We start from the raw sequence: 26,351 nt of genomic DNA on the forward strand, positions 1-26,351 counted from the left end.
CAATCGGTAGCATCAGGATGGATGGCGAAGAGATTGAGATTGTTCACAGCTTCAGTTTGCTCGGCTCCACGGTCAACACTCTTGGCACCAGTAGCCAGGACATAAAAAAACGTATTGCAATGGGAAAGTCTGCGGTTAGGGACCTCTCCAAAATACTGAAGAGCAACAGTGTCTCTCTGGAGACTGAGGTCCGCCTGATACAGGCCATGGTTTTTGCAATCACTTGTTATGCATCAGAGAGTTGGACAATGTCTAGGGAGGATAGAAGGAGAATTGACCCCTTTGAGCTGTGGTGCTGGAGAAGAGTATTGAATGTACCATGGACTGCCAAGGAAACAAACAGATTCATCGTAGAGAGGATTAAACCAGGCTCCTCCTTGGAGGCAAGGATTCTGGGGCTTCATCTGACATAATTTGGACATGTTGTAAGGAGAGACAGGTCTTTGGAGAGGGTCATCATGCTGGGTAGAGTAGAGGGACCGCACAGGAGGGGAAGACCCTCTATGAGGTGGCTTGATTCAGTGACTGGGGTACTCGGCATGGGTGTGTCAGAGGCATTGAGATTGGCACAGAATAGAGCACGGTTTAGGGCTGTTGTATATAGGGTTGCTATGAGTCGCAAACGACTCGACGGCACATAACAACAACAACAACAATTAGATAATAATGCTCTTTGTTATTATATAATAATAGCCTCCTTGTATTTTTATACATCAGAAATATTCTTTATATATTAAAAGGACTCCAAAAATACTACCCTGAGGTTTGAACCTCAATATACAAGACAGACATTTTTAAATTTACCATGTGTTTTAATTATTTTCTCAAGATCTCTGCTTTTTCTACTTTGTGTATTAACCACTACCCTTTGAATCAAGTCCAGCTCCCAGTGGCCCTACCGCTGGCTGTAAATAGCAGGATTTTAAAGACTCTGACCTTTCAAAACAAGCTTGTCCCCCCAGCCCCGCCTTCCTTTTTTTTAAAATAAAATTCTTATTTTATACTGGTTAGCTTACAAAGTTCATATGCATTGCTCTTCACACTGGATTTTCCCCATTTCCTTTACTCACCCCTCCCTCTACTGGTCAAATTGTGTGACCCAGTACTTACCCCCCTGCCCATCCTCACCCTTTGCTCTTGTCCTCCTCTCAGATCCTCATTCACATTTTACTAGTGATCTTTCTACTTCTATAATAATGGTCTTTTACAGTATTTGTCCTTATGGGCCTGAGTTAGTTCACTTAGCATAATACTCTCCAGTCCCTCCCAAGGTATGTAGTGATTTTCAACATCATGCCAGCCCTGCCTTCTGATGTACCTCTGAGTGTGCTGGCTGGTTTTAGCCGCCAACCTTTCTGCCAGTCTTCAAGCGCTTCACTGCCTGTACCACCTAAGGACTTTTCTCCACTAACGGTAATTGCTTGGTGAATATTTATTGAAGATATGGTGAATAAATGAATGGCTAAAAGCCAGAAGCAACTAATGTTAAAATGTATAATCTATGGGTAGCACCAGGGAGCTCTGCTGGTGTAGTCAGCAAGAAGGTTCACAGTTAACTCAAAGGCAGCAACTCTGGCAGTTCGATTCCAAGAGTGGCTTCTAGAGAGAAAGACGGACAGTCTCATGTGTGATTTCTAGCCTCTGAAAACTCCCTGGAGAGTCAGCTCTGAGCCTCAAGGAAGGTCAACCACAAGTCTGTTCTGACTCGATGGCAAGCGGGGTTTTTGTGTTGTTGCTGTTTGTCTGTAGAGTGAAGTGGACAGCCAGAATTCAGGCTTTTGGGATGTATGGCATGTAACAAGTGTGGTCCAAGAGGCACTTCCACCCTTTAGCAAGCATGAGGCTGAGGACTTTGTATACATTATGTATGCTACATCTTAATCCTTGCCATAGTCTCGAGGAGGGCACAGATGGTTAGTGTGCTCACTGTTAAGCAAAAGTTGGAGGTTTGAACATTTTTCTCAGAGGTGCATTGGAAGAAAGACCTGGCAATCTACTTTCAAAATACCAGCCATTGATAAATCTATGGAACATGACTCTACTCACACATAGCATCATCATGTCAGAGCAAGTTCAATGTTGAACTGCTAGACAGAAGGTACAGAATTGAAAACCCAGAAATAGACCAAGGTATCTATGGTTGACTGATATTTGACAAGGGAATAAACCCTATCAAATGGGAAAATGACAACTTCTTCAACAAATGGTGCTGGAAAAACTGGACTGTTACCTGCAGAAAGATGAAACAGAATACACATCTCACACAAAAATCAACTCAAAGTGGATCAGAGACCTGGGAGTAAAGCCTAAAACCAGAAAGCTCATAAGAAACACTGAGATCAAGCATAGAAGGCCTAGATTATGGTATAAAGAGACTGCCAAATACAGCCAGATATATACAATCTGAAGAGGATAAAATTGAAGAATGGGATCTTCTAACAATTAAACCTTTTTCCAATAGGGTGAAAAGAAAACCTCTGACTGGGAACAAACATTTGGCAATACCATTTCAGACAAGAGTCTCATATCAGTTTATAGAATACTTCTGTGGCTCTACAAGAAAAAGACTGATAACCCAATTATAAAATGGGCAAAAGGCATAGAGATTGTTCACAGAGGAGGATATTCCAATGGCAAACAGACACATGAGGAAATGTTCAAAATCACTGACAATAAGAGAGATGCAAATCAAAACCACAATGAGATATCATCTCACTCCAGTAGCAGTGGCAAAGTTTAGTAGGAGAGCATGTGATAAATGTTGGACAGTATGTGGCAAGATAGGAACCCTTATACATTGTTAGTGGGATTGTAAAATGGTACAACCATTCTGGAAGTCATTTGGGTGCTTCCTCAAAAAGCTTAACATAGAAATTTCATATGACTCAGATATTCCATTGCTTGGAATGAAATACCCTGAGAAAATGAGAACTGAGGCTCAAACGGAGACTTGTACACCTATGTTCAGAGCAGCATTATTCACATGGAAACAGCCCAATCAAAAGCAATGAATCCAATCAAAATTAAGTGGATTGAGAAATTATGACACATTCATACAATGGAATACTATGCAGCACGCAGGTGCAATGATTTTGTAAATTACTATCTGACTTGGAGGAACTGGAGAGAATGGTACTGATTGAACTAACTCGGTCCCATAAGGATAAATACTGTATAAAATCGTTATTGTAGAATAAGTATGAAGATCCAAGATGGGGGAAGGTGGAAGCAGAGAGGAGAGGACAGGGATGGAGGTGGAGGGGTGAGGTGTTAATTGTAGGATTGTTCAATTTGATGGGTGGGGGAGTGAGGGAAATAGGAAGGATCTTGTGTGAAAAACAGTGTATTTGAACTTTGTAAATAAATCCGTATAAAAAAGATTAAAAGAAAATCCACCAGCTAGCTGCTCTATGAGATAAAGATGGAGCATCTCCTTCCATTAAAAGTTATAGCCCTGAAAACCTGGTAGATAACAATGAGTATGATTATTAGTATGTTACGGATTTGTAAAGTGAGTCTGAGAGAATTTACCCAACTTTCCTTGAGTTCCTCAGCCGGTGGTCAACCAACATGAGCCCCAAGCTGCCACATCTTCACCATTACATCACCTGGCTGATGGTGATGTAATGATCCTGGCAATTTTTAGGCCTCCATGCATGTCTATTCCAATACGGGACCTTCAGGCTCTTCTCCAAAAGGAAAGCCCTCAGGTCCAGTCTGTAGTCCCAGCTCCCAGGAGATGCTCGCTCATCTTCCTCCTACTACTACTCATTCCTCCTGCCTGTTTACCCATTCCTGGCCACATTTTTAGTCCCAGGATTTATCTGCTAAATATGGCTGAGTCAAAGCACAGCAGGCAATGCCTTTGCTCAGACACTGCTGCTTAGCATTAAGAACTCTAAAACTAACATGCTATAAATGAGCACCCAAACATTTATCCTAATATGACTCCAACCCATGGGAACCTCATATGAATTTGTAAAGAAAGGAAAAAAAAGATGTAGATCTGAAAGAAAATAGCATAAGAATATCTATCTGTGTTTTATTGATGCTACAAAGGCATTTGACTGTGTGGATAATAAACTATGATAACATTGAGAAGAAAGGGAATCTCAGAACCTGTAATCAGAATACAAAACCTTTACCTAGACAAAGAAGCTTTTCTGCAACAAGCAAGGGAACAGTGCATGGTTTAAAATCAAGAAAGATGTACATCAGGACTATATACTTTCTCCATATCCATTCAGTCTGTTTGTTGAGCAAATTATTTGAGAAGCTTGACTTTAGGAAGAAGAATATGGCATAAAGATTGGAGGAAGACTCATTAACTGTCTCCATTATGCAAATAACACAAACTTACTAATTGAAAGGGGGGACACACTTGAGACACTTGCTGCAGAAGATCAAAGACCACAGCTTCCAATATAGATGACACTTAAACATCAGGAAAACAAAACTGCTCACCACTGGGCCACTAGGCAACATCATAACAGATGTAGAAAAGACAAAAATTGTCAATGATTCCATCTTGATTGAATTTGCAACCAACATTCCTAGTACCAGCAGTCAGGAGATCAGAAGATGTATAACATTAGGAAAGTCTGCTATTGAGACCTCTCTGAAGTCCTGAAGAGCAAAGATACCATTTTAAAGACTAAGGTGTACCTAATTCAAGCCATGGTTTTTTAATCTCCAGGCACTTGTGGTGTTCTTTTTGCCCCATGTGGGGGTTGGCAGAGCCGACTTACAAGATGAACTGGGGGTCTGGGGCCCAGAGTTTGCCAGCATTTGGGCGTGCCGGGATGGTAAGACACTGAAGGGTCATGCCATGAGTAGGGTTTTGGGAGATTTAGTGTCAGCTGAATCTTGCCTCTGGCTTCTTGAAGAGCAGCAGGTATGAGGGCTCCAGGCACTTGTGTTGTTCTTTTTGCCCCACGTAGGGGTTGGCAGAGCAGACTTGCCAGATGAACTGCAAAGCAGGAGTGGCATCCACTTCCATAATAGCTTGCCTCTGGAAACCCTATGAACCTGAAGAGAGGATGAAAGACACTCAAGTGTTGAGGACTATCCTTCATAGGGTCCCTATAAGTCACCTGCGACTCTATGGCATTTAATAACAACACTGTGCATCTAAAAACTTGACAATGAATAAAAATGACAGAAAAAGAATCAATGTCTTTGAGATGTGGTGTTAAGAAGAGTACTGGATATTCCATGAACTACCAAAAGAACAAAGAGATATGCCTTGGAAAAGCTACAGCTGGGTCCTTGAAGGCACTCGGAGTGTTCGTTAGAGGTTTCATCTCACATACTTTGGGCATGTTGCTAGGAGAAGCTATTCCTTGGAAAGAAGCACCATGCTTGAAAAGTTAGATTGTCAGTGAAAGAGAGGAAGACCCTCAACGAGGTAGATTGATACAGTGACAGTGGCAATTGGATCATGTGTATTCAGAATGATAAGGATGGTGCAGAATAGGGTTAAGGTCTGTTGTTCATAGAGTCACTAACAGTCGTCCTCGACTTGGTGGCAGCTAACAACACAAAAACAACCATTTAAGGAAATAGTACATGATCAAGAATCATAGGTACTTAAGCTAGAAGCCCAAGTAGCACTAACTGGTACAACTCAAGGCTCCAGAGATTGATGGAATATCAATTGAAGTGTTTCAACAAACAGATGCAATGCTGCTTAATTGTCTATAGTAAAGAAAGAAAGACATCACCTGGATTCTAGATTTTAGTACCACTGGTTATTGATCATATACTACTTCTTAAAATTTTGATTATCAAACAGCTAAAAAATATCTATATTTGTGCCTTTTCCAAAAGAAGGTGAACCAACAAAACAGAGACATTTTCTTTCATTTTTTTTAGTTTATTGATATTGAGGTTTTGAAATTTTTTTAGATATCTTTTTTAAAATGTTTTCTTTATACCAGCTTGCTTACCAAGTTAGTATACGTTGTGTTACACACTATTCTTCATGCACATCAAAATACAGACATTTTCCATTACTATTAATGAAACAACATATGAGCAAGAGCCTATGGGGATGAAGGAAGAAGTTCAGGCTGCTTTGAAAGAAATAGCAAAAAATAAGGCCCTAGGAATAGATGGTATACCAACTGAAATATTTCAGCTAACAGATGCTTCCCCGGACATGCTCACCAAGTTGTGTCAAGAAATCTGGAGAACAACCACATGGCCAGCTGACTGGAAGAGAGCTATATTTGTTCCCATCCCAAATAAAGGTGACCCAACAGAGTGTGAAAACTATAGAACAATATCATTGATTTCACATGCAAGCAAGAATCTACTGAAGATAATACAAAAACAACTGGAACAGCACATCAGCAGAGAACTGACAGAAGTCCAGGCTGTGTTCAGGGGTCATGGTACTAGGGATATTGTAGCTAACATTAGATAGATCTTAGCTGAAAGCAGGGAATACCAGAGGAATGTCTACCTGTGTTTCATTAACTATGCAAAGGCGCTTGACTGTGTGGATCATAACAAACTGTGGCTGACTCTAAGAAGAATGGGAATCCCAGAACACTTGATCATGCTAATGCGAAACCTATACTTGGACCAGGAGGCAGTCATCAGAACAGAGCAAAGAAACAATGCATGGTTCAAAATTAGGAAGGACATACATACGCCAGGGATGTGTCCTGTCTCGATACCTTTTCAACCTGTATGCGGAACAGATTATCTGAGAGGCTGGGCTCTATGAGGGTCAGGATTGGTAGACGATCTATCAACAATCTGCATTATGCAGATGACACAACCCTGCTTGTTGAAACTGAGGAGGACCTGAAATGCTTGGTCAAGGACTGCAGCCTTCAATATGGATTGAGGCTCAATGTCAAGAAGACAAAGATTCTCCCCACTGGACCAACTGCAGCATCAAGATGGATGGTGAAGAGATTGAGATTGTTCACAGCTTTAGTTTGCTTGGCTCCACAGTCAACACTCTTGACACCAGAAGTCAGGAAATCAAAAGACATACTGCTGTTAGGGGCCTTTCCAAAGTTCTGAAGAGCAATTATGTCTCTCTGGAGACTAAAGTGCATCTGATACAGGCCATGGTCTTTGCAATCACTTGTTATGCATCAGAGAGTTGGATTGCTAGGAAAACAAACAGATTCATCCTGGAGAGGGCTAAACCAGAAGGTTCTTTGGAGGCAATGATTCTGAGACTTGGTCTGACATACTTTGGACATGTTGTAAGGAGGGATCGGTCCTTGGAGACGGACATCATCCCTGGGAGGGTGAAGGGACAGCGCAGGAGAGGAAGGCCCTCTATGAGGTGGATTAATTCAGTGACTGGGGTAATTGGGATGGGTGTGTCAGAGACAGTGTGATTGGCACAGGACAGAGCAGAGTTTAGGGCTGTTGTCCATAGGGTCGCTATGAGTCACAAGTGACTCAATAACACATAACAACAACAACAACAACATCAGTATCACACACAATTAAAATTTTGCTGAAGATAATTGAAAAAAACAACCAACCCAATTACATTGACAAGAAACTGCTACAAATTTAAGCTGGATTCACAGGCGGTCTTTGAACAAGGGGTATCATTTCTGGTTGAGGATGGGTCTTGACTCAAAGCAGAAAATACCAGAAAGATGTTTGCTTGTATTTTATTGACTATGTGTAAATCACAATCAATTATAATATTGGGAAGATTAGGCATTCCAGAACCTTCAATTTTGTTCGAGTTATATGTAGAGCAGAGGTATATTTGTATACTTAGTATATAGATAGTCTTAGAAGTTGTTCTACATGAAGAAAAACAAGACTCATTACAACCTGCAATATGCAGATAACACTCCCTTGCTTGAGCAAAAGTGAAGAAGTCTAGAAACACTTGAAAATCCAAGGTTGTGGCCTTCAGTAGATATTATACCTTAGCATGAATAAAATAAAATATTAACATGTGAGTCAATAAATAACATCATGATAAATGGAGAAAATATTGAAGTTGTAAAGGATTTTACTTTAATCCACAGTAAACATTCATGGAAGCAGCAGACAACAGATCAAATGATGTATCAGGAAAATCTGTTTTAAACGATCTCTTCAAAGGATTAAAAAATAAAATAATTTTGAGAACTTAGGTGCACTGAAGTGCTCTTTTTGAAAAAGAATGCAATGCCATTTCTTTTCAATTTGTATTCCCCACATACATTCAAAATAGCCACAAATACCTAGGACAGAAATTGTATGTGTTCTTTTCATTTTTAACCACTTCCAATTTCCCTGCATTCATATTTTATGCCTTCTACATTCTAATTGTTAGTGAATTTTTGCAGCTGTTTCTTCTCATTTTGAGTCATACCACATCAACAAATGAAGATAATAAAATATTTATTTCATACACATCATTAAGGGAGTCTCCAGACACAACTTTGATGAGAAAGCTCTTTCCCAGGTGCATTTTGGGTATTTTCCAATTGAGAGTCTAGTCTTCTCCCACAACCTGGTTTGGTCAATGCTTCACTGCTATCCATAAGGTTTTCACTGGCCAGCTTTTCCCACTTGTAAATCACTAACACTTCTTTTTAGTCTTGTTTTGGAAGCTCTGCTAAGACCTGCCCACTGTGCATAACCCCACTGATAGTTGCACTATCAGTGGTCTAGCTTCCAACATCACTACATTCAAGCCATGACAACAAGCCATGTGTATAAGGAAATTTGTTGAAGTTGTTATGAGTTACAGTGTAGTTTAAATCAGGCTATTGATAGGACAAAATCAATATTCCCAATTCAATTATATAAAATGGCTTGGAGAGCTGTGGTGTTTGCGTTGGCTCTTCCATGTCATCATGCGATTAGGAGAAATGATAGAATGCCTACACCCTCTCAGCCGATGAAGAGCTGGAAAAAATTGTTAGCAGAGACTAAAATTATTATGGTGATTAAGAATAAGAGCACTGTTGGCCTAGTGGCAAGAAGCTGTGCTGCAATTAATTCCAAAGGTGCAAAGTTCAAGTCCACCAGCTGCTCCTTGCAAGAAGGATGTACAATCTCCTCTCATGCAATTAACTGCCTCTGAAAACCTGCTGTAGGGTTAACCATGGATTGGTTTCCAACTCAATAGTACACAACAACAAAATAAGAGTATGTATTATTTTAAGAATTGGTTAATATTAGAATTTGAGTGTATGCATCATAGTGAGAATTCTATACTGGAATAAATAGAATTGAGAAGTAGTCTATCTTAAAGTTTAATGATAATTTAAATGACTGGATTGTTATCTAGTACCAGTTGGAGATTAGGGATTTTTGATTGGAGAATAGGAATGTCACAGTTGTTACTATACTTGCTATAAATGCGTACCGAATAAATGGTTTAACATAGGAAGGGTAAGTCGGGGTTTTGCAAGTTTGGGTGAAAGATATAATAATCTGGATAAATAAAATAGTTAATATTACTAGATAAAGGTGTGAGATATGCTAATTACTTTTATTTGGATTTGCACTAATACTTTGTTTCCTAAGTTGAGTTGTGGTCCACCTTGGGAACCATATGGGGCCATTCTCTGTCCATTACGTTTGCTAGGAGTTGGAACATCAATGAATGGGTTTGATTTTACTTGTATAGCTTTGTTAGTAGCACACTATCTTAGTTACTGTAGTTTTTACATTAATTTTCTTATCTAGTGGTTTTGTGTCTTCCAATCATCATCAGAAGTTATTTAGGTTATAGGTTATTCTAGGCCTTGGCATACATGCGCTAATGAATTTTGTGGTTGACAGTCGACCTTATGAAGAGCAGGTTGAAATCTTGCCCTATTTTATATCATCTTCACAATCTTTGCTATTCCTAAACCCACTATTGGCATGCTCAAGCTCCCTGTCAGAATCCATCTCATTGTGGGTTTTCCTCTTTTGCTGACCCTGTACTTTTTCAAGCATGATGTCTTTTCCCAATTACTGGCCCCTCCTGACAATATATCCAGACTATATAGGCACTGTTCTTACCTCTAAGGTTGCATGTCCTCCGAGACAGACTTGTCTGTTCTTTGGGAAATCCATGGTATGTTCAATGCTCTTTGCCAGCACGATAATGCATAGACATCAGTGCTCTGTTCTTCCTTACTTATTGTCCACCTTCTCCATGCATGTGAACCAATTGAAAGTAACAGTGGCTTGGGGGAGGTGCACCTATGTCTTTAAACTGACATTCTAGCTCCTTAGCATTTTAAAGAGACAGCAGATTTTCCAGAACAACATGTCTTTTTATTTCTCTACTACTGCTACCATGTGTGTTGATTGTGGATCCAAGTAAAATGACATCTTGGACAGTCTCAAACTTTCGTCCCTCTTGCAGGGGGATCCTGGGCATCTAGGGCTCTATGTGGTGGGGTTCCAGCCTAGATTTCCATCTACTCAAGCCCCAGCCTGAAGAAACATGAAGCAGAGATGGCAGTACAGATGAAATTCTCTGATGTGGAGTCTTTAGCTAAACCTGCCACTCACCTGCTGCTTGGCTTCTTCCTTTCCCTAACCCCACCTTTCCCCAGGTTAAAGGAGCTGTGTAGGTCCCTGACAGTCATAGATTCTCAAGGTTTACATTTGGGCATCTATGCCCATCTATATTCCAGCCTGGTTCAGACAGCTGGTAGTGAATCCTTGGCAGTGCCAGTGAGCAGTACCAGTGAGCAAGAGTGGATGAACAGTGAGTGGACAGATGCGACTATGGAAAGCCCCATAGTTCCCATAGTGATGTCAGTGGCACCCTGGCAGCAGTGCCCAGTGACTGACAGAGACTGCAGACATAGTGTTCCAGGCTTGCTCACCTCTGAGTGGCTGAATTGGACACCTACTATTTCATCTAAGGAAAACGGCTTAGAACAAAGAGCATCATTCTATTCACCAATTTGACGGTAGAACAGAGATTTCAGATCAGAAAAACAGTCAAGAGTCTCCAGAAACGTGAGGAGGGAGAGAATTTGGGGGACCGTCCTGCTGACTGAGAAGGATTTGAAGTATCCCATTTAGTATAACGGGAGCAGCACGATTGTGAGTATGTGCATGCACGCACACGCACAAATGTGAGCATGTGACATGTATCTGAAAACTTACTAAAGTCAAATTGATTTTGGCTGAGCGAGATTTGATTTTATGCTAAACAAATTTCATGAGGATTTTCATATGAAGAGTCTGATACTCCTTGAATGTGCCCTCTGGCTGCATGTTAATGTGGGCAAATCCACTGTCTGAATTCTTCCGGGCTCCAAGGTCAGGCTCTCAGGACTCACTCTTGGTGCTGAACTGAGTGTCAAGAAGGAAACTTCTGTTGATTGACAAGTGGCTTTTCCGGGATAGAGCTTCTCTCAAAGTGTGAATGAGGAAGGATCAGAGTGGGCAGTGGAGCAAGCCCAAGCTTGCTCATCAGTCACCCACCCTTAGACTCCAGTGCCTTTTAGCAGCCATCGGGGTGTCTGCCTATGTGTAGGGCTGTGGTGGACTGTCATATTTCTTGTCTGTAAGGAGTTCAGAGAATAACAATATAAGATTTCCACTTGAATCTGAATCTATGAGAAACAACAACAGTTTTTCAGTCTCAATGTACCATATAGCCAGACTTGTCCAGATGAAGAAGAGCCCAGCCAGAGTCAAAGCTGGGTTCCACCATGGATACAACTGTCTCCTTGGTCAAAAGCAACACATCCCTGCATTGATACCCTCCTCTCCTCTCTGGACACTCTGATGGCCTGTCCCCGTGTAGACCCAACTCACACAGTCCAGGGACAGTTGTATGGAAAACAGTGTTGCTTTGAAGAGGTAACCAAGCCAGGACTTTCCCTGGAAACCATGGCTTCAACAAGGTTAGGAAGGAGGTTATGTTGCCCCAGCTCACTGGAATGATGAGGTGGGTGCTTACCTTCCAGTAATGACGTTCTCTTGGGAAGAAACTCAGGTGGGTGAGATCTCTGGCTGAGCAGGAGAAAGTGTGTGGACTCCAGAGCCCTGTCCCCAAAGACTGGGGGAATCCCTTCACCAGCTGCCAGTCCCTGGAGTCAGAGTAGGCAGCAGGGGGCAAAAACTGCTATTTTCTGGAGTCTTCCTAAGTAGAACTAGAGAGTCGTCTCTCAGCAGCACCTAGAGATGGTTGAACAAACACGTTCTGTGGTACCAAGAGACTTGAGCTAACCTGTTGTGCCCAAGCAGCTGCACACTGCTCCACACAATCATCTTTAATTCCTCTGTGTCTCCATTGCCATTTGGCCTCACTTCATTCATGAGGGACTTCTGAGACCTGCCACCATTCCTGCCTTCCAATCCCAGGATCACAACTCTGAATATCTGCACTTTATCTCATTCCTAACAATCCTCCCAAAGTGCTGTGAGTTGGACTATTGCTCATGGGGGTGACAGCCCCCTGATTCGCTCTCACAACCCATCGCAACAGTAGCTCCTTCTCTGGCCTCCAAATCAACATGCCCCGTGTCTTTGCCAGTACCACTCCCCTCCATCTCAACAAGGTCATGACAATTCTGTTTGCCAGACTGTATTCTTAGGCCACTTTCTTTGATCAAATGTTCCCACATCTTCCCCAGGATATCTCTCTGCTCTGCCTCTAGATTCTTCCTTCAGGTTACATCTGTGTGGACACATGGCTCCAAGACAAGGCTTATTTCCATTTCCCCTCGATATGGGGGAAACCTAACGCTTGTGAACTTAATGAATTCAAGACAGCCTCTGGCCAGTCCAACTTCTAGCCTGGGTAAATGCTGCGAGCTGTGCTTGAAAAATGACAGCAGGCCCAGCCTGGATATTTATGATGTTGCCTCTTGGCCTTTCTGGGAGTGGTGCTCTCTGCTCTTAAATTTATGGTCGGCTTCTGCAGTGCAGATTGACTGGGGATTGCAAATGGGCTGTCTGCTAATGCCTCCAGCAGACAGTGTGGGAGACAGTGCAATCCCTGGCCTCTGGGTCAGACATGTGCCCTTCCTGCCCAGGGAGGGCTGCTCCAGACCTGAGATGTATTCCTCCTGCCAGTGTCCCCTTGGCAGACTTCACAACATTTAAAGAGACCAATTTGTTCCAAACTGTCCATCACTATTTTTGCCATGTTTGCAAGTCACTTCAATTTTCAAAGCACTTTTCCTTAAATTGAGTCACTCTCTCCTGGAGGACAGATGACCCAAGGCCCTACATCACTGAGTGGACTTTCTAAGCATTCTCACTTTGAGCTAAAGTGGATGTGTAGGTCTTGTAGGATTTGGAGATGTGTGAGAAGGGCTCATAACCCCATTGACTTGGAGTAAAGGTAAAGGGTTTGTATTACTTGAATTGCATTCCCAAGCAGTTAAGAAGTCTTAACTGTTGTACTGCAAAATGCAGGGCCCTGTTTAAGTATAGGGATTTTTGTACCACAATAGGGCGGGTTTTCAGCCTAATTACTTTTGAGTTTCACAAGGAAGAGAGGAGCATAAATACACACATTCTGATACGCAAGGAAAACACAGGTTACGTGAAAATCCAACTACAAACAGAGAAATGTGAAAGATGGCTGGCAGGCACCAAACATGAGAAAAGAGGACAGCCAGTTCCACAGTGGCTTCAGTGTGGCCAAGACTTGCTTTGGACATTTAGCTTCCACAATTGTCCTTCACATTTATTCACTTGTGGTATTAGTATCAGTACAGTATGCTAAATAATGTAGAAGGAATAGAAGCTAAAAAGCTTATAACCCACCTTCCCTTTCTCACCTCATGTGTCTGTCTGAGCTTGATTTTACTAAAGTGACGTATGAATTTCTTTTCAAGGAGTTCTGAAAAATTTGGGTGGTAAGATTGAAATTAGTATCTTCAACACCTAACTGTAAACATTGAGAGTTATCTAGGATTCCTCAACTGGGCTCATCTAACTACTCTATCAACCATGCTGTTTGCAGATAGCAAATAAAAATCACACGCTATAAAGATGTCCCTAGAGTGAGTTCCAGATCAAAGTTAATATGCGGATTAGGAACCTTGGCTTCTGTGCATGTGTGGGCTCTAGCCAAAGCCAGCAAGGTGGGATAGACAGAAGGCCAGAGGGAACAGAGGTAGGCATAGAGAGGTGGCCAGGGCAAAGGTGGGACAGACAGTGGTTGCTAGCATGCTGATTTGCCTCCACTGAAGACAGGTCCCACTCCTGCAGTGTCCTGTGTCCTGGTGTCCCTGGCAATGACCACTCATGCTCACAATGCTCCTGAAGGAGACCAAGCAGGGAGCTAGAAACAGCCAGAGGTGGACTCAACTTCTCTGAGGCTTCCCGACTTAATAAATGTGAAGATGTAAATATCTGTGTGGAAAATCGTGAAGATTTAAAAACCCAACAATCAACGTCCTCACATTTGGAAAAGAGTTTATTTAATTAAAAGAAACATAATATTACAGTAAATAGTCCTGTCTTCTCCCCCCCCCCCGCCTCCTCCCCCAATTTAACAAACCCTTTCATAAGGTCCAGGAATTGTGAATAATTTGGTGTGAAACACAGCTTCAGGGTCTGTCCCCAGCTGCCCCTCCTCCTTGAACATACATTCTTGTTCATCTTGTACAAGCACATCCTTCTGGAATCAAGGTGGGTGTTACCTGGAGGATCCGCAGGCTCTGGTTCCCATGGACAATGGAAGAAAGGATCTGGATCTTTCCTTTTCAGGCAAGATTGCATATCACTAATGCACTTTATTATGTGCCATTGTCTCCAGAGACTCCCAGGGAGGACCAGCACTGTCTTGTGTCTGCTATCCATCCACAGACCAGCAGAAGATTCTCCCCTTCACATCACCCACCAGGAGTTTGGTCTGATTTCTTGGGGGGAAAAATGAAAATAAGGGTGTTAGACCTGGAAGTCCAGCATATGGGGGTCCAGACTCACCACCCATACCCACCCGTAGCTCCTTGGAAGCAAAGGAAGTGGAATGAGACATGGATATTTCTTATGTTTCAAAAGACTTTAGAAGACTATTGAGCTGTGACTAAAGGTTCCAGAGAAGAACTAATGGGAGATCTAAGGAGGCCAAACCTCAAGGAGCAGAGCCAGGCTCTGCCTGGTTCTCCTCTGCATCATAAAGTGCTCCCTGTATGCCAAGAGATATAGCCAGTCCTCAGGGCAGAGTGGCTTCAAGTTCTCAGGCAGAGTTCTGTTCTGGGCTTTCACTGCCCCTCCCAACCATTCCCTTGTCCCACCCAACCCAGCTGACGCTATAAGTGTTGAGTCATTCCCCACATGGAAGCTGGGATGGATGACCTATTCCAGGGCAGTGGGGAAGGAAAGAGTGTAGCTCAAAGCTGCCTTGACATTTCACTTCTTAGGTGAAGATAGTGGGCAGTAACTGCACCCTGCACCATTAGGATGAATAAAATAACAGCATAGCTCTGACACTTGTCCACATGGAACAGAAAGCTGCCTAGTCCTATAACAACCCTGTTCAAAAAAAGGCCGTCCACGCCAGGAGCTTGGTTGAAACCTGTTCACCATCATTGTCGCTCCTCCTTTGACAGATGGCACTGGCCACCTGTGCAGGAGCTATGCTGACAGAACAGGGCCTGTGTTCCTCACGTAGACAGAACTGTACCACTCATCAACTGCCACTTGTTAAGTCAGATACAAAGTTTTTACATTAAACACATTTTCTATTGTTTATTCTTTCTGAATGTGTTAATTCAGCATAATCCTTCTATCAAACGCTTCATGGGTATAGGAATTCAAGACAAAAGCCCCTCTTTGGAACAGAATTAGGAAAACAATTTATTCTGTCATACTTTTTGGTATTATTTAATGGAGTCATAATATTCAAGAGAGTATGAGAACCAGAATATATATATGTTAAAAGCACTGAGACCCTGCACAGGCCACCTTCCCTGCGTTTCATGCCTGGATCCTCTGAGTCCTGCACATGACAACTCATCTGCCACTGATGGGACCCTATAGGTCCGCACACTGAGGCAGCCTCCCAGGCAAGGTCTCTGAACTTGTGGTGCCCTCTGCTGGAGGCCTGGAGAAACCAAACAGTGGTACCTGGACACGGACAGTGCTGTCACCGCAGGGCTGGTCTTGCTGGGCTTCCCTGTCAACGTGACACTGACGTCCAGTTCTCTGCAAAGGGCCAGATTCTTCTCCCACCTGTGACCTGTGAACAGTGTCCAAGGTTTTAAAAATCCCCTAGTGGCTTCACACACACATGCACATCCATACACAGGAGCTCAAACACACGCACACATATTTATATTTATGGTCAGCAAGTTGTTAAATTGACGGGGAAAATGTATTTAATCTTGGCCTGTGCTGTTGCAAAAAGGGCCGTCCCAATTTAATTTGCAGGCTGTGATAGTTACATGTGCTGACGTGCTGCGGTATCCATTGTGTACCAAATTGAATTTGTGTATTATTGCTTTCTAAATTGCATGCCTAGTTCAGCAAAATTGTTCATCAGTGTTTACTGGCTTTATGCTTAATAAGATGCCCCACAATACCTTGCTGCTGCTAGGATGTAATGCAGTCCATAATTGCCTAGTAAAAATAAATTGCATAAAGTCGGCATTATCAACTTAACTAAATCCTCTCACACCACAACCAGTAATTAAATGCTGAGAACATTGGTTCTTTTTTTTTTATCAAAAAATATAACTCAACAATTGTTACTTCACTCATTTTAATGACTGCATTTGGAGACAGGCAGTTTCACATGAATAGTGGAGTCAGGGGATGTCCAGTGGGACAGAGCCCTGCAGAGCCACTGGGAGGAGACCAGGGCAGGGAAGATACTGCTGTGTGCATACAGGCCTTTGTGCCAGAAATGCAAGAGGGATACAAAGAGGGAGCTGCCTCAAAGGAAAAGAAGACATTTTCCAGTTTGCGAGCAACTCCAAACTAGCTTTATCAGCCCTTGCAGAGCATCAGAGTGAGCATAAGTCTGTGGGGTGATCCCTTGAGCAAGCAACACTCAAGTGGAATGATTCTTGCTAAACACAAACAAATGGATTCTATCAGAAATCAGATTGTATTTACCAATTAACGCGTGTGTCTTTGCTATCTTTTAATGCTTAGTTTCTTGCACATTAAGACATTTGAGGGATGTAGCAGCATATCTACCAAGAGATACGCCTAAAGCCACTCTTTATGCCCAGTACTTGTTCTACTGCAGCAAAACCATTTCAAGCAATGTCTGAACACATTTCCTTATCCAAGAACTCCAGTGAAACCTATTTGTAAGATCTGCTTGTGAATCTGTTAACTCTAAACTATGGACCAGGCTGCTTTTTATTAATATGCTTGTACCCCTTTGTCATTTTATGAGGACTTTGCTTTGAAGTGTAATCAGAATCTTTGAAATTCATTGTGTGAGGCTGTAGTGACCTCAGAGAAGGACGATCTGGAGGGCAGGGCATGGACATTTGCCTCCTGTTGGTCTAAAACTATCTAGTAAGTTTTCTAATGTTGTCAACTCATGTTTTCAGGGAAAGGAAACACACGGGAGTGAGAAATGGTCATTGTGACTACAGTTTGTGAATAGATCCTGTCTGTTTCTGTTTGTCATTGGCACTCTGTTGTTAGGTGTCAGTGAGGTGGTGCCCACTTAGTCATTTTATGTGCAATGGAATGAAGCCTCGGGTCTCTCCCACTATCTCTGCTTTGCTCAAGTCCATTACCGCAGGCACTGTGCCAGTCCATCTTAGTGAGGACCTTTCTCTGTTCTTCTGATACTCTAATTTACTGAGCATGAAGTCTCTCTCCAGGGATTGACTCTTCCTGACAAGATGTGCAAAACATATGAGACAAAACCTCACCATGCTTGCTTCTAAGAAATACCCTACCTTTACTTCTTCCAGGAGAGATTTGTTTGTTCTCTTGGGAGTCAATTTTCTTCACCAATATCACAATTCAAAGACATCAATTCTTATTTGGTTTCACTATTACTTATTGTCTAACTTTTAATTGCATATGAAGCAACTGAAAATACCATGGTTAAGCCAGGAATATCTTAGTCTTTAAATGGGCATGCTTGCTCTTTAGCAAGTTAGCTGATTTTCCCAACACAACATCTCTTTTGTATTTCTTGACTGCTGCTTCACATAGGCATTGGCTATGAATCCAAGGAACAATAAATCCTTGACAATGTCAATTCTTTCTCTTTTTTATCATGATGTTTTATATTACTCTAGTTGTGAATATTTTTGTTTTCTTTGTGAGAAGTACCTCCCTTTGATAGAGGAGGAAATTGAGTACTAGAGAAATTGTAGGTGGCAGAGTTACATGTAGGGCCTTGGCTTCTGTTTTCTATCTCATTTCCCATTTCTCAAGATCCCTTACCAATGAACACAGCCTCATCATAACTATTGATCTTAAGCAGAAACAGAGTTGCTGGCACTTCTAGAAACAGTGGAATGGCCTTGATGTACCTTTTGTCCATCTGGACTTCCATCTACCTTTACACTCAGTATTTTCTTTCAGACATCCATTATCTACAGGCTGAGTTAACAGCTTTAGCTCAATGAACTGTAACAATTTAAAAAATGGGGAGTAGAACCCATGATTGAATTGGAGTGTTCTAGGACTCACCTTAGGACAAGGAACATATGCCAGTTCTATGCCAAGTGAGTTTGGCAATGTCTTTCGGAAGTATTCAGGAGGTTTCAGGAGAATATACAAGCCCCATAACTTCTTTCCTTTCGTGATGAGAGGGACTAATTTCTGTGGTGCCTTAGTTGTCCCTGTTGCTAGCTGCTGTTGAGTCAGCTTCTCATGAAGACCTTATGTGAACCGTTCCCTATCCCCATGCTTAGTTGTAGAAGGGAGAGTTGTATCCACAGTGTTCTCACAGACTGATCTTTGGAAGTGGACCACCAGGCCTTTCTTCATTGTCTATCTTAGCATGGAAACTCTACAGAATCATAGAAAGCCTTACCATAGGAATAGCTGGGCAATGTGCAAGTCCTACTCAAAGATCATTGGTGACTGTGCATCAAATGCATCATTCAGGAGCCAAACTCAAGTCTCACTCAAGAAAGACAAAAAATTCTTCTTTTGAAACACCAATGTTTATCACAATGTCTTAAAGTGTACTGGGAATACTGGGCCCAATGCACTGTGGCTGGATGCAGTTACAGACATTGTGGGGTCACCTCTTTGGCTCAGTCAGAACTATTGATAAGGGTGTCTGGATGGTGATCTCCAAGTGGTTGCCAAGAATGAGAATGTATGTTACCACAGACGAGAGTGTGACCACACGCTTATAACTGCTCATGTGGAGGAAGAAGTGAGTGAAGGACTCAATGAATCAAGGAGTGTGTGGCATACCTTGAAAATGAAATAACTGAAAACAGTTTCTCTTTTTAAAAGACAGTCTCAAGCAATCCAGGAACTTATTTTCTGTGGATGATGACAGCTTGCAGAACATGCAACAAACAGAGTTATCAGAAGAACTGTGATTATAGACTTTTCATCATTGACACTCAATAGAGTCATTTCAACTCTGAGCTAGAGAGCAGGAAACAATCTTTGGTGAAGACAAAGCTTGAGTGGGAGATGAGCTGCAATGGAAAGGCAAGGACTATAGTAGGGGTAGTTATGACAGCTATGGTGGCTACAAAGGTGGAACAGCTTGTCTTGGTGATTGCTGTGGAGGTAGTGGACTCACTGGTGGTGGTAATTTTGTCTGCTGAGCATTATGCGAGCAGTGGCATTATGTGGGGGGAAGATAATTTTGGCTGGTTGTGGTTGTTATGGAGTGGCAATAGTACTGTTGTTATAGCTGACCCTCCACGAGCTTTCAGAGGCTGTAAACTGCACAGGAGGTGATTATGCATCTTTCTCCCATGAAGTTGCTGGTGGACTCAAACTGCTTGCTTTTGAGTTTGCAACTCCTTATCACGAGGTTACTAGAGATTTCTAGTGGCAATAATAGTATTGTCATTGTTGCTTGTTAATTTTGGGCATGCCTCTCTGCCTCAGTTTTCTGATCTATCATATAGGTTGTGGTAGTATTATCTACCTTGCAGAGTTGTTATGAGGAATAAAGAATGCATGCATGCCTTGGGCTTGGAGTGACATATGTCCATGGTCAGTCCTCTGTCACTATGGACCTAAATGGTACAATAGCCATAATGGAAGAAATTTTCTTATTTCAGTCTCATCTTCTACAACTCAAACAAGGTTATGCCTAGACTAGTGGTTTTCTGACTCATTAGCACCAAGACTCACCTGGGAATTTTGTTTAACTTGCATTTTTCTTCCCAAATGCCCAAATCTTTTCAGGGGATAAGTTGGGGTATACTGGGCACTCTATTTTAAATATAAATTCTAGGGATCCTTGTGCAGACAATACCCAGACCCTCTCTGAAGTGCCTGTTACTGGAGTTATATGGCTCTGCAATGTTGGGGGGAAAGCTGTGGTTTGGGAGGGGGCACTTCCTCTTTTCTGGGAACTTAGCATAGTCTTCCTTCCCTTTGTTCCTGTCTACAGCTATGCTGTCCAGACCAATACCAGTTGGGACCAGACCCTAGAATTTTGGCATTTGAGGAACATCCAGGTGAAGAATGAGCTTGGGTAAAGCTCACCAAAGTGCATCTCCCCATCTTGAATCTCTCAGCTCCATCATGATCCCTGTTGCTAGACCAAGGATCATTACAGAACTTGTGGAGATCTGAGACAAATAGAGTTTCTCCAGCTCCTTCCCACTTGTCAAGGCTCCACAGGCCCAGAAGAAAGTGCTGTGAGGGGCTGAGAGCAAAGGAAGCTAGGAGAGCCAGAGATAGGCCAAGGCGTGAGCTGCATCAGGAGGAGACAGATACCTCTTTGGTTTGGAAGCTGGGCAGAGGGATCCTCTACCTCTGTGTGCTCAGAAGCAGACATCTTCATATCCTCAGTCTTCCAAATCTATACAAAAAGAAAAAATGTGTTAGACTAGAAAGTGACTCCCATTGAACTCTGAAGGAAGAGGTGGGGCTAAGCCCCAATTTTATTTCTGATGCTAATTAGTTCTTGATCGATTCCAAATACATACACCAGGGATGCATCCTATCTCCATACCTTTTCTGCCTGTATGCAGAACAGATTATCCGGGAGGTTGGGTTCTATGAGGAGAAATGCGGCATCAGGCAATCTGCGTTATGCAGATGACACAACCCTGCTTGCTGAAACTGAGGAGGACCTGAAGCACTTGCTGCAGAGGGTCAAGGACTGTAGCCTCCAATATGGATTGAGGCTCAATGTCAAGAAGACAAAGACTCTCACCACTGGACCAATTGGCAGCATCAGGATGGATGGAGAAGAGATTGAGAGTGTTCACAGCTTCCGTTTGCTTGGCTCCACAGTCAACACTCTAGGCACCAACAGCCAGGAAATTAAAAGACATATTGCCATGGGAAAGTCTGCTGTTAGGTACCTCTCCAAAGTACTGAAGAGCAATGGTGTCTCTTTGGAGACTAAGGTGCACCTGATACAGGCCATGGTCTTTGCTATCGCTTGTTATGCATCAGAGAGTTGGACAATGACTAAGGAGGATAGAAGGAGAATTGATGCCTTTGAGCTGTGGTGCTGAAAAGTATTGAGGGTACCATGGATTGCTAGGAAAACAAAGATTCATCCTGGAAAGGGTCAAACCAGGCTGTCTGACATACTTTGGACACGTTGCAAGGAGGGACAGGTCCTTGGAGAGGGACATCATGCTTAGTAGGGTGGAGGGACAGTGCAGAAGGGGAAGGCCCCCTGAGGTGGATTGATTCAGTGACTGGGGTAATCGGTATGGGTGTGTTGGAGATGGTGCGATTGGCACAGGACAGAGCAGAGTTTAGGGCTGTTGTACATAGGGTCGTTATGAGTCGCAAGCGACTCCATGGCACATAACAGCAACAACAATTAGTTCTTAGGAAAAAGAATTAATTAGGCTTTAGTTTCTCTGTGTGAAGGTTTTGACTAATCAAAAGGGAGTTTAGAGGTCAGTACCTCATTCCTACATCTGAAAGTGCCTCTTTCCTCTCCTGCCTTTCAGGAAGACAGTGGCTACTTTGTACCTCCTCAGTTAATGCATTGCTGTTTTCATCCCCCAGAAGCCCACTCAATCATGTCTCTTTCCCTCTAACTCTTGTCCAGCACCCTAGTTTTGGCTTGCTTGTTAGTACCTCTGTATAGTTTATGTGCTCTCAGTCTAGACTTTACTGCTGGCAAAAAGCAGGAACAAGCACTGAGTAAATTGCTTTACATTATGCTCCTGTGCTGTGATGGCCTCACATGTACGCTTGAGCAAAATAGAGATGAACACGTTTCTAGTACCATGGCTTGATTGTTTCCTAGACACACCTACCCGAACCATGCCATCATGACTCCCCGTGATGATGATGTGACTTGTGTCCCAGGCTAATCCTTCTACCACACAGCAACAAGTTATGGCTCCTTCTGGTCCCCAAGCTGTGGTGATACTGGCCAAGGGCTGTCCATTTACAGTCCAAAGGGACAGGTGGGCTCCTGCACAGGAAATGATGGTGCCCTGCAGCAGAACAAGCTGGAGTCAGCGCCTGTCTTCTGATGCTCACTTCAGATATCAGTTGTCCACTTGAGCACCCAACAGGCCACCCTTTGAACTCAGACTCCCCAAGCTCTCCCCTTACCATGACACCTACTTCTTCCATGCTAACTTAAACGTGAGCTGTATTTTTAACCAACTGAAAACTCTTGTCCTTTTCAAACTGCAACAAGTTTGGATTGTTGTTTATTTAATTGGTTTTAATTAAATCACTCATATAGACAAATTGCATTGGGAAATTCTGCTGTTAGGGACCTTTCCAGAGTACTGAAGAACAACGATGTCAGTCTGGAGACAACGGTGTGACCGATCCATGCCATAGACTTTGCAATTACTTACTGTGTGTCAGAAAGCTGGAGAATGACTGGGATGACAGAAGAACTAATGCCTTTGAGCTGTGGTGCTGGAGAAGAGTTTTTAATATACCATGGACTGCTAGGAGAATAAATAGGCTCATCCTAGAGAGAGTGAGACCAGGCTGTTCATTGGAGGCAAGGATTCTGACGTTCTGTCTGATATATGTTGAGCATGTTGCAAGGAGGGACTAGTCCTTGGATAGGGATATCATTCTTGGGAGAGTGCAGGGACAGCTCCAAGAGAGGAAGACTCTTGATGATATGAAGTGACTCAGTGACATGGGTAATGGGGTAGGTGTGTCAAAGACAATAAGGTTGGCACAGGATTGAGCAGAGTTCAGAGCTATAGCACAAAGGGTTGCTATGACTTGCAAGTGAATCAACAGCACATAACAACAGCAACAACATATACTTTACATTTTATAATACATAATAATTATAACAATTGAATAATGCAATTACTAACAACTTCTTGTTGAAACCTCTCCTCTCTGTACCTTCTCTTTCCCTTTACCTAACCCCCCCTTTCACTAATCCCTGCTCCCTCTCCTTCCCCTTCCATCCCTACCTGTCAACCCTCCATAGTTGTTTCTGAGTGTGAACTTTTTCTTAGTCTCATTTTTTTCCCTCCTTCCCCTCTTCCCTCTCTATTCCCTATTTGGTTAGTTAAGCATGACCACATCCTGTGTAACTAAGTCTTTGGATACTGTTTTTCTAAGCAGACACTAAGTGGCTTACCATTTACTAAGTGGTATGGGCTACTTCTAGAAAACTCCCTGCTTAGTCACCAAATGACATAGAAGACTGGAATGAGGACTGCCCTTGGCTCTGAACACTGGGCCTGCACCCAGCCTGCCTCACCTCATGAAGAAGTTTCTCTAGTGGATTACAGGAGCTGGTTCAAGAAACTGCAAGTAGCTCAAAAATAAACAGTGCTTCTCATAAAGCAATTTTTAAGGATTATATCCCAAATGTACCCTGAAAGTTCTTTTCTAAGTAATTCTTCAAATCTTTGTCTACACTGTGTCCAATGGGTAGTGACCACTGTCACTGAAGATTCATTGAGCTAGTTTGAATCATGAAAATGTGGAAGAGAGTTTAGTGCGGCTCTTCTGAGACTCTTCAGACTTGATGGCATTCATCAAGGTACTTTCTGAATTCTTTGAAATAATCTGCTTAAGGCCAGGGCCCTTATCTGATCACCTCAGTGCTTCACAACCAGCAGTGTGGGTGCCAGCAGACACGTAAATGGATTTAATTGGTTCCAAAAGAACTTGTCTGGTGTCAGTCTTCTCTGCAATCTTAAATTCCTTGTATTTTCTCAGATCAGAGCTTGTTGACTTCTTCAAAAGACTCACCTACCTAGCTATTAACTAAACTATCAAATAATATAATTAATATCACATACAAACAAAATACTACTGTTGTTGTTGTTGATTGCCATTGAGTCGAGCACAACTCATAGTGACCTTATGAACAAAAGGCCTAAAGCCTTTCTATAGCTAATGTCGTTTCTCAAAGTTCACAGTTTCCAGAGTCATATTGTTTAGGAAGTGGATGCCACTCCTGCTTCCAAACTTTTATGGGAGCTCCACTAAACACTGTCCACCATGAGTAACATTATGGCATTTGACATCCCAATGGCACAAGGTTCAGCATCACAGCAAACCCAGGTTACCACTGTAAAGCAAATAATATAAGAGTGCTATACTACTTAGAAGAACGTTCCTCCAAAATATAATAACAACTAACTTTTAAATACAAAAGCCCTCCATGAGGTCTTGTTGACTCTAAACAAGAGGCTTAAATAAAAAACAACCAGTATAATATGTGTTGTTGTTGCTGTTGTTATGTGCTGTCATGTTGTTTATGTCCCATAGCAACCCTATGTATAGCATCTCTGAAACCTTTCCTGTTCTGAGCCAGTCTCACTAATTCCAACACACCAACCCCCAATGCTCCAGTTACTGTATTAATCCTTCTCATCCAGGGTCTTCCTCTCTTGCACTGTCGCTCCATCCTCCCAAGCATGATGTCCTTTTCCAAGAACCAGTCTCTCCTGGCCATGTGCCCAAAGGCTGTGAGACGGAGCTTCAAAATCCTAGTCTCCAAGGAGAGACTTGGTTCCACCCTCTCCAAGAAAGACCTATTTGTTTTCTTGGGAGTCCAAGAGTTCAAGACTCTTCTCCAGCACCAAAACTCAAAGGCATTGATTCTTCCTTCTTCTGTTATCCTTAGTCCAGCTCTCTGAAGCGTAACAAATAACTGGAAAGACCATGGCCTGGCTGAGGGGCATCTTTGTATCTAGACTGACATCCTTGTTTCTCAGCACTCTGGAGAGGTCCCTGACAGCAGATTTTTCCCAATGCAATTTGTTTTTTTATTTCCTGACAGCTAGTGTTAAGAGTGTTGATTGTTGAACTGAGCAAGCTTTAATTGCTAACAACCTTAATGTCCTTTCCATCTATCATGGTGTTGCCAATTGGCCCAGTGGTGGTGAGAATCTTTGTCTCCTTGATGTTGAGCTTCAATCCACATTAAAGACTATGGTCCTTAACCTTCTGAAGCAAGTGCTTCAGGTCTTCAGTTTCAGCAAGCAAAGTTGTGTCATCTGCATATTGTAGGCTGTTGAGTCTTCCCCAATCTTGATGCCACATTCCTGAGCATCACTAAAAAATGGCTAGAACAATACATAGACAGAGAACTGCCAGGTGTCCAAAGGGTTTGGAAGATGCAGTGGCACCAGGGATATCATTGCTGATGTCAGATGGATTGAAAGCAAAGAATACCAGAAGAATGTATATTTTTGCTTTATTGACTGTGCAAAGACATTTGACTGCATGGATCGTAACAAATTATAGCTAGCATTTAGAAGAATGGAAATTGCAAAACACTTAATTGTGCTCATGTGAAACCTACACCTAGATCAAGAGGCTGTTATGCAAACAGAGCAAAGGAACTTTGCATGTTTTAAAATTTGAAAATGTGTCCTTCAGGGTTGTATTCTTTCTTCATACCTATTCAATGTGAGTACTAAGAAAATTATTTGAAGATTATTGTATGAAGAAGAACGAGGCACAGGATTGGTGGAGGACTCATCATTAATCTTTGTTATTCAGGTGACACAACTTTGCTTGCTGAAAGCAAGGACTTGAAGCACTTGCTGCAGAAGATCAACAATTGCAGTCTTCAATATGGATTGCATCTCAGTATCAATAAAACAAAAAGACCAATAGGCAACATCACAATAAAAGATTGAAACAATCAAAGACTTTATCTTGCTTGGATCCATAATAAATACACTTAGTACCAGCAGTTAGGAGATCAGGAGATGTATTGCACTGGAAAAAGTCTGTAGTAAGAAACATCTCCAAATTATTAAGGAGCAATGATGTTAGTTTGAGGACTAAAGTGTGCCTACTTCAGGCCATGGTCTTTTTAGTCAACTACTATGCATCCGAGAGCT

General features: G+C 42.4%; 1 protein-coding gene across 1 annotated transcript in view; it reads right to left on the reverse strand.

Moving 5' to 3' along the window:
• Nucleotides 1-14,749: 14,749 nt before the first annotated feature.
• The window catches only part of WDFY4 (WDFY family member 4), a 704,682-nt gene continuing 693,080 nt past the window's right edge, over nucleotides 14,750-26,351 (reverse strand). Inside the window, exons 58-61 of the mRNA XM_006897732.1 lie at nucleotides 22,311-22,493; nucleotides 20,800-20,884; nucleotides 16,027-16,138; nucleotides 14,750-14,816 (exon numbers count right to left, since the gene is read on the reverse strand). Of these exons, the coding sequence (XP_006897794.1) occupies nucleotides 14,750-14,816; nucleotides 16,027-16,138; nucleotides 20,800-20,884; nucleotides 22,311-22,493 (447 nt within the window). The remainder of the gene's footprint in view (nucleotides 14,817-16,026; nucleotides 16,139-20,799; nucleotides 20,885-22,310; nucleotides 22,494-26,351) is intronic.

Source organism: Elephantulus edwardii, unplaced genomic scaffold (genome assembly GCF_000299155.1).
Source record: "Elephantulus edwardii isolate Elephantulus edwardi_28Jun2011 unplaced genomic scaffold, EleEdw1.0 scaffold00213, whole genome shotgun sequence".
Lineage (NCBI taxonomy): Eukaryota > Metazoa > Chordata > Mammalia > Macroscelidea > Macroscelididae > Elephantulus > Elephantulus edwardii.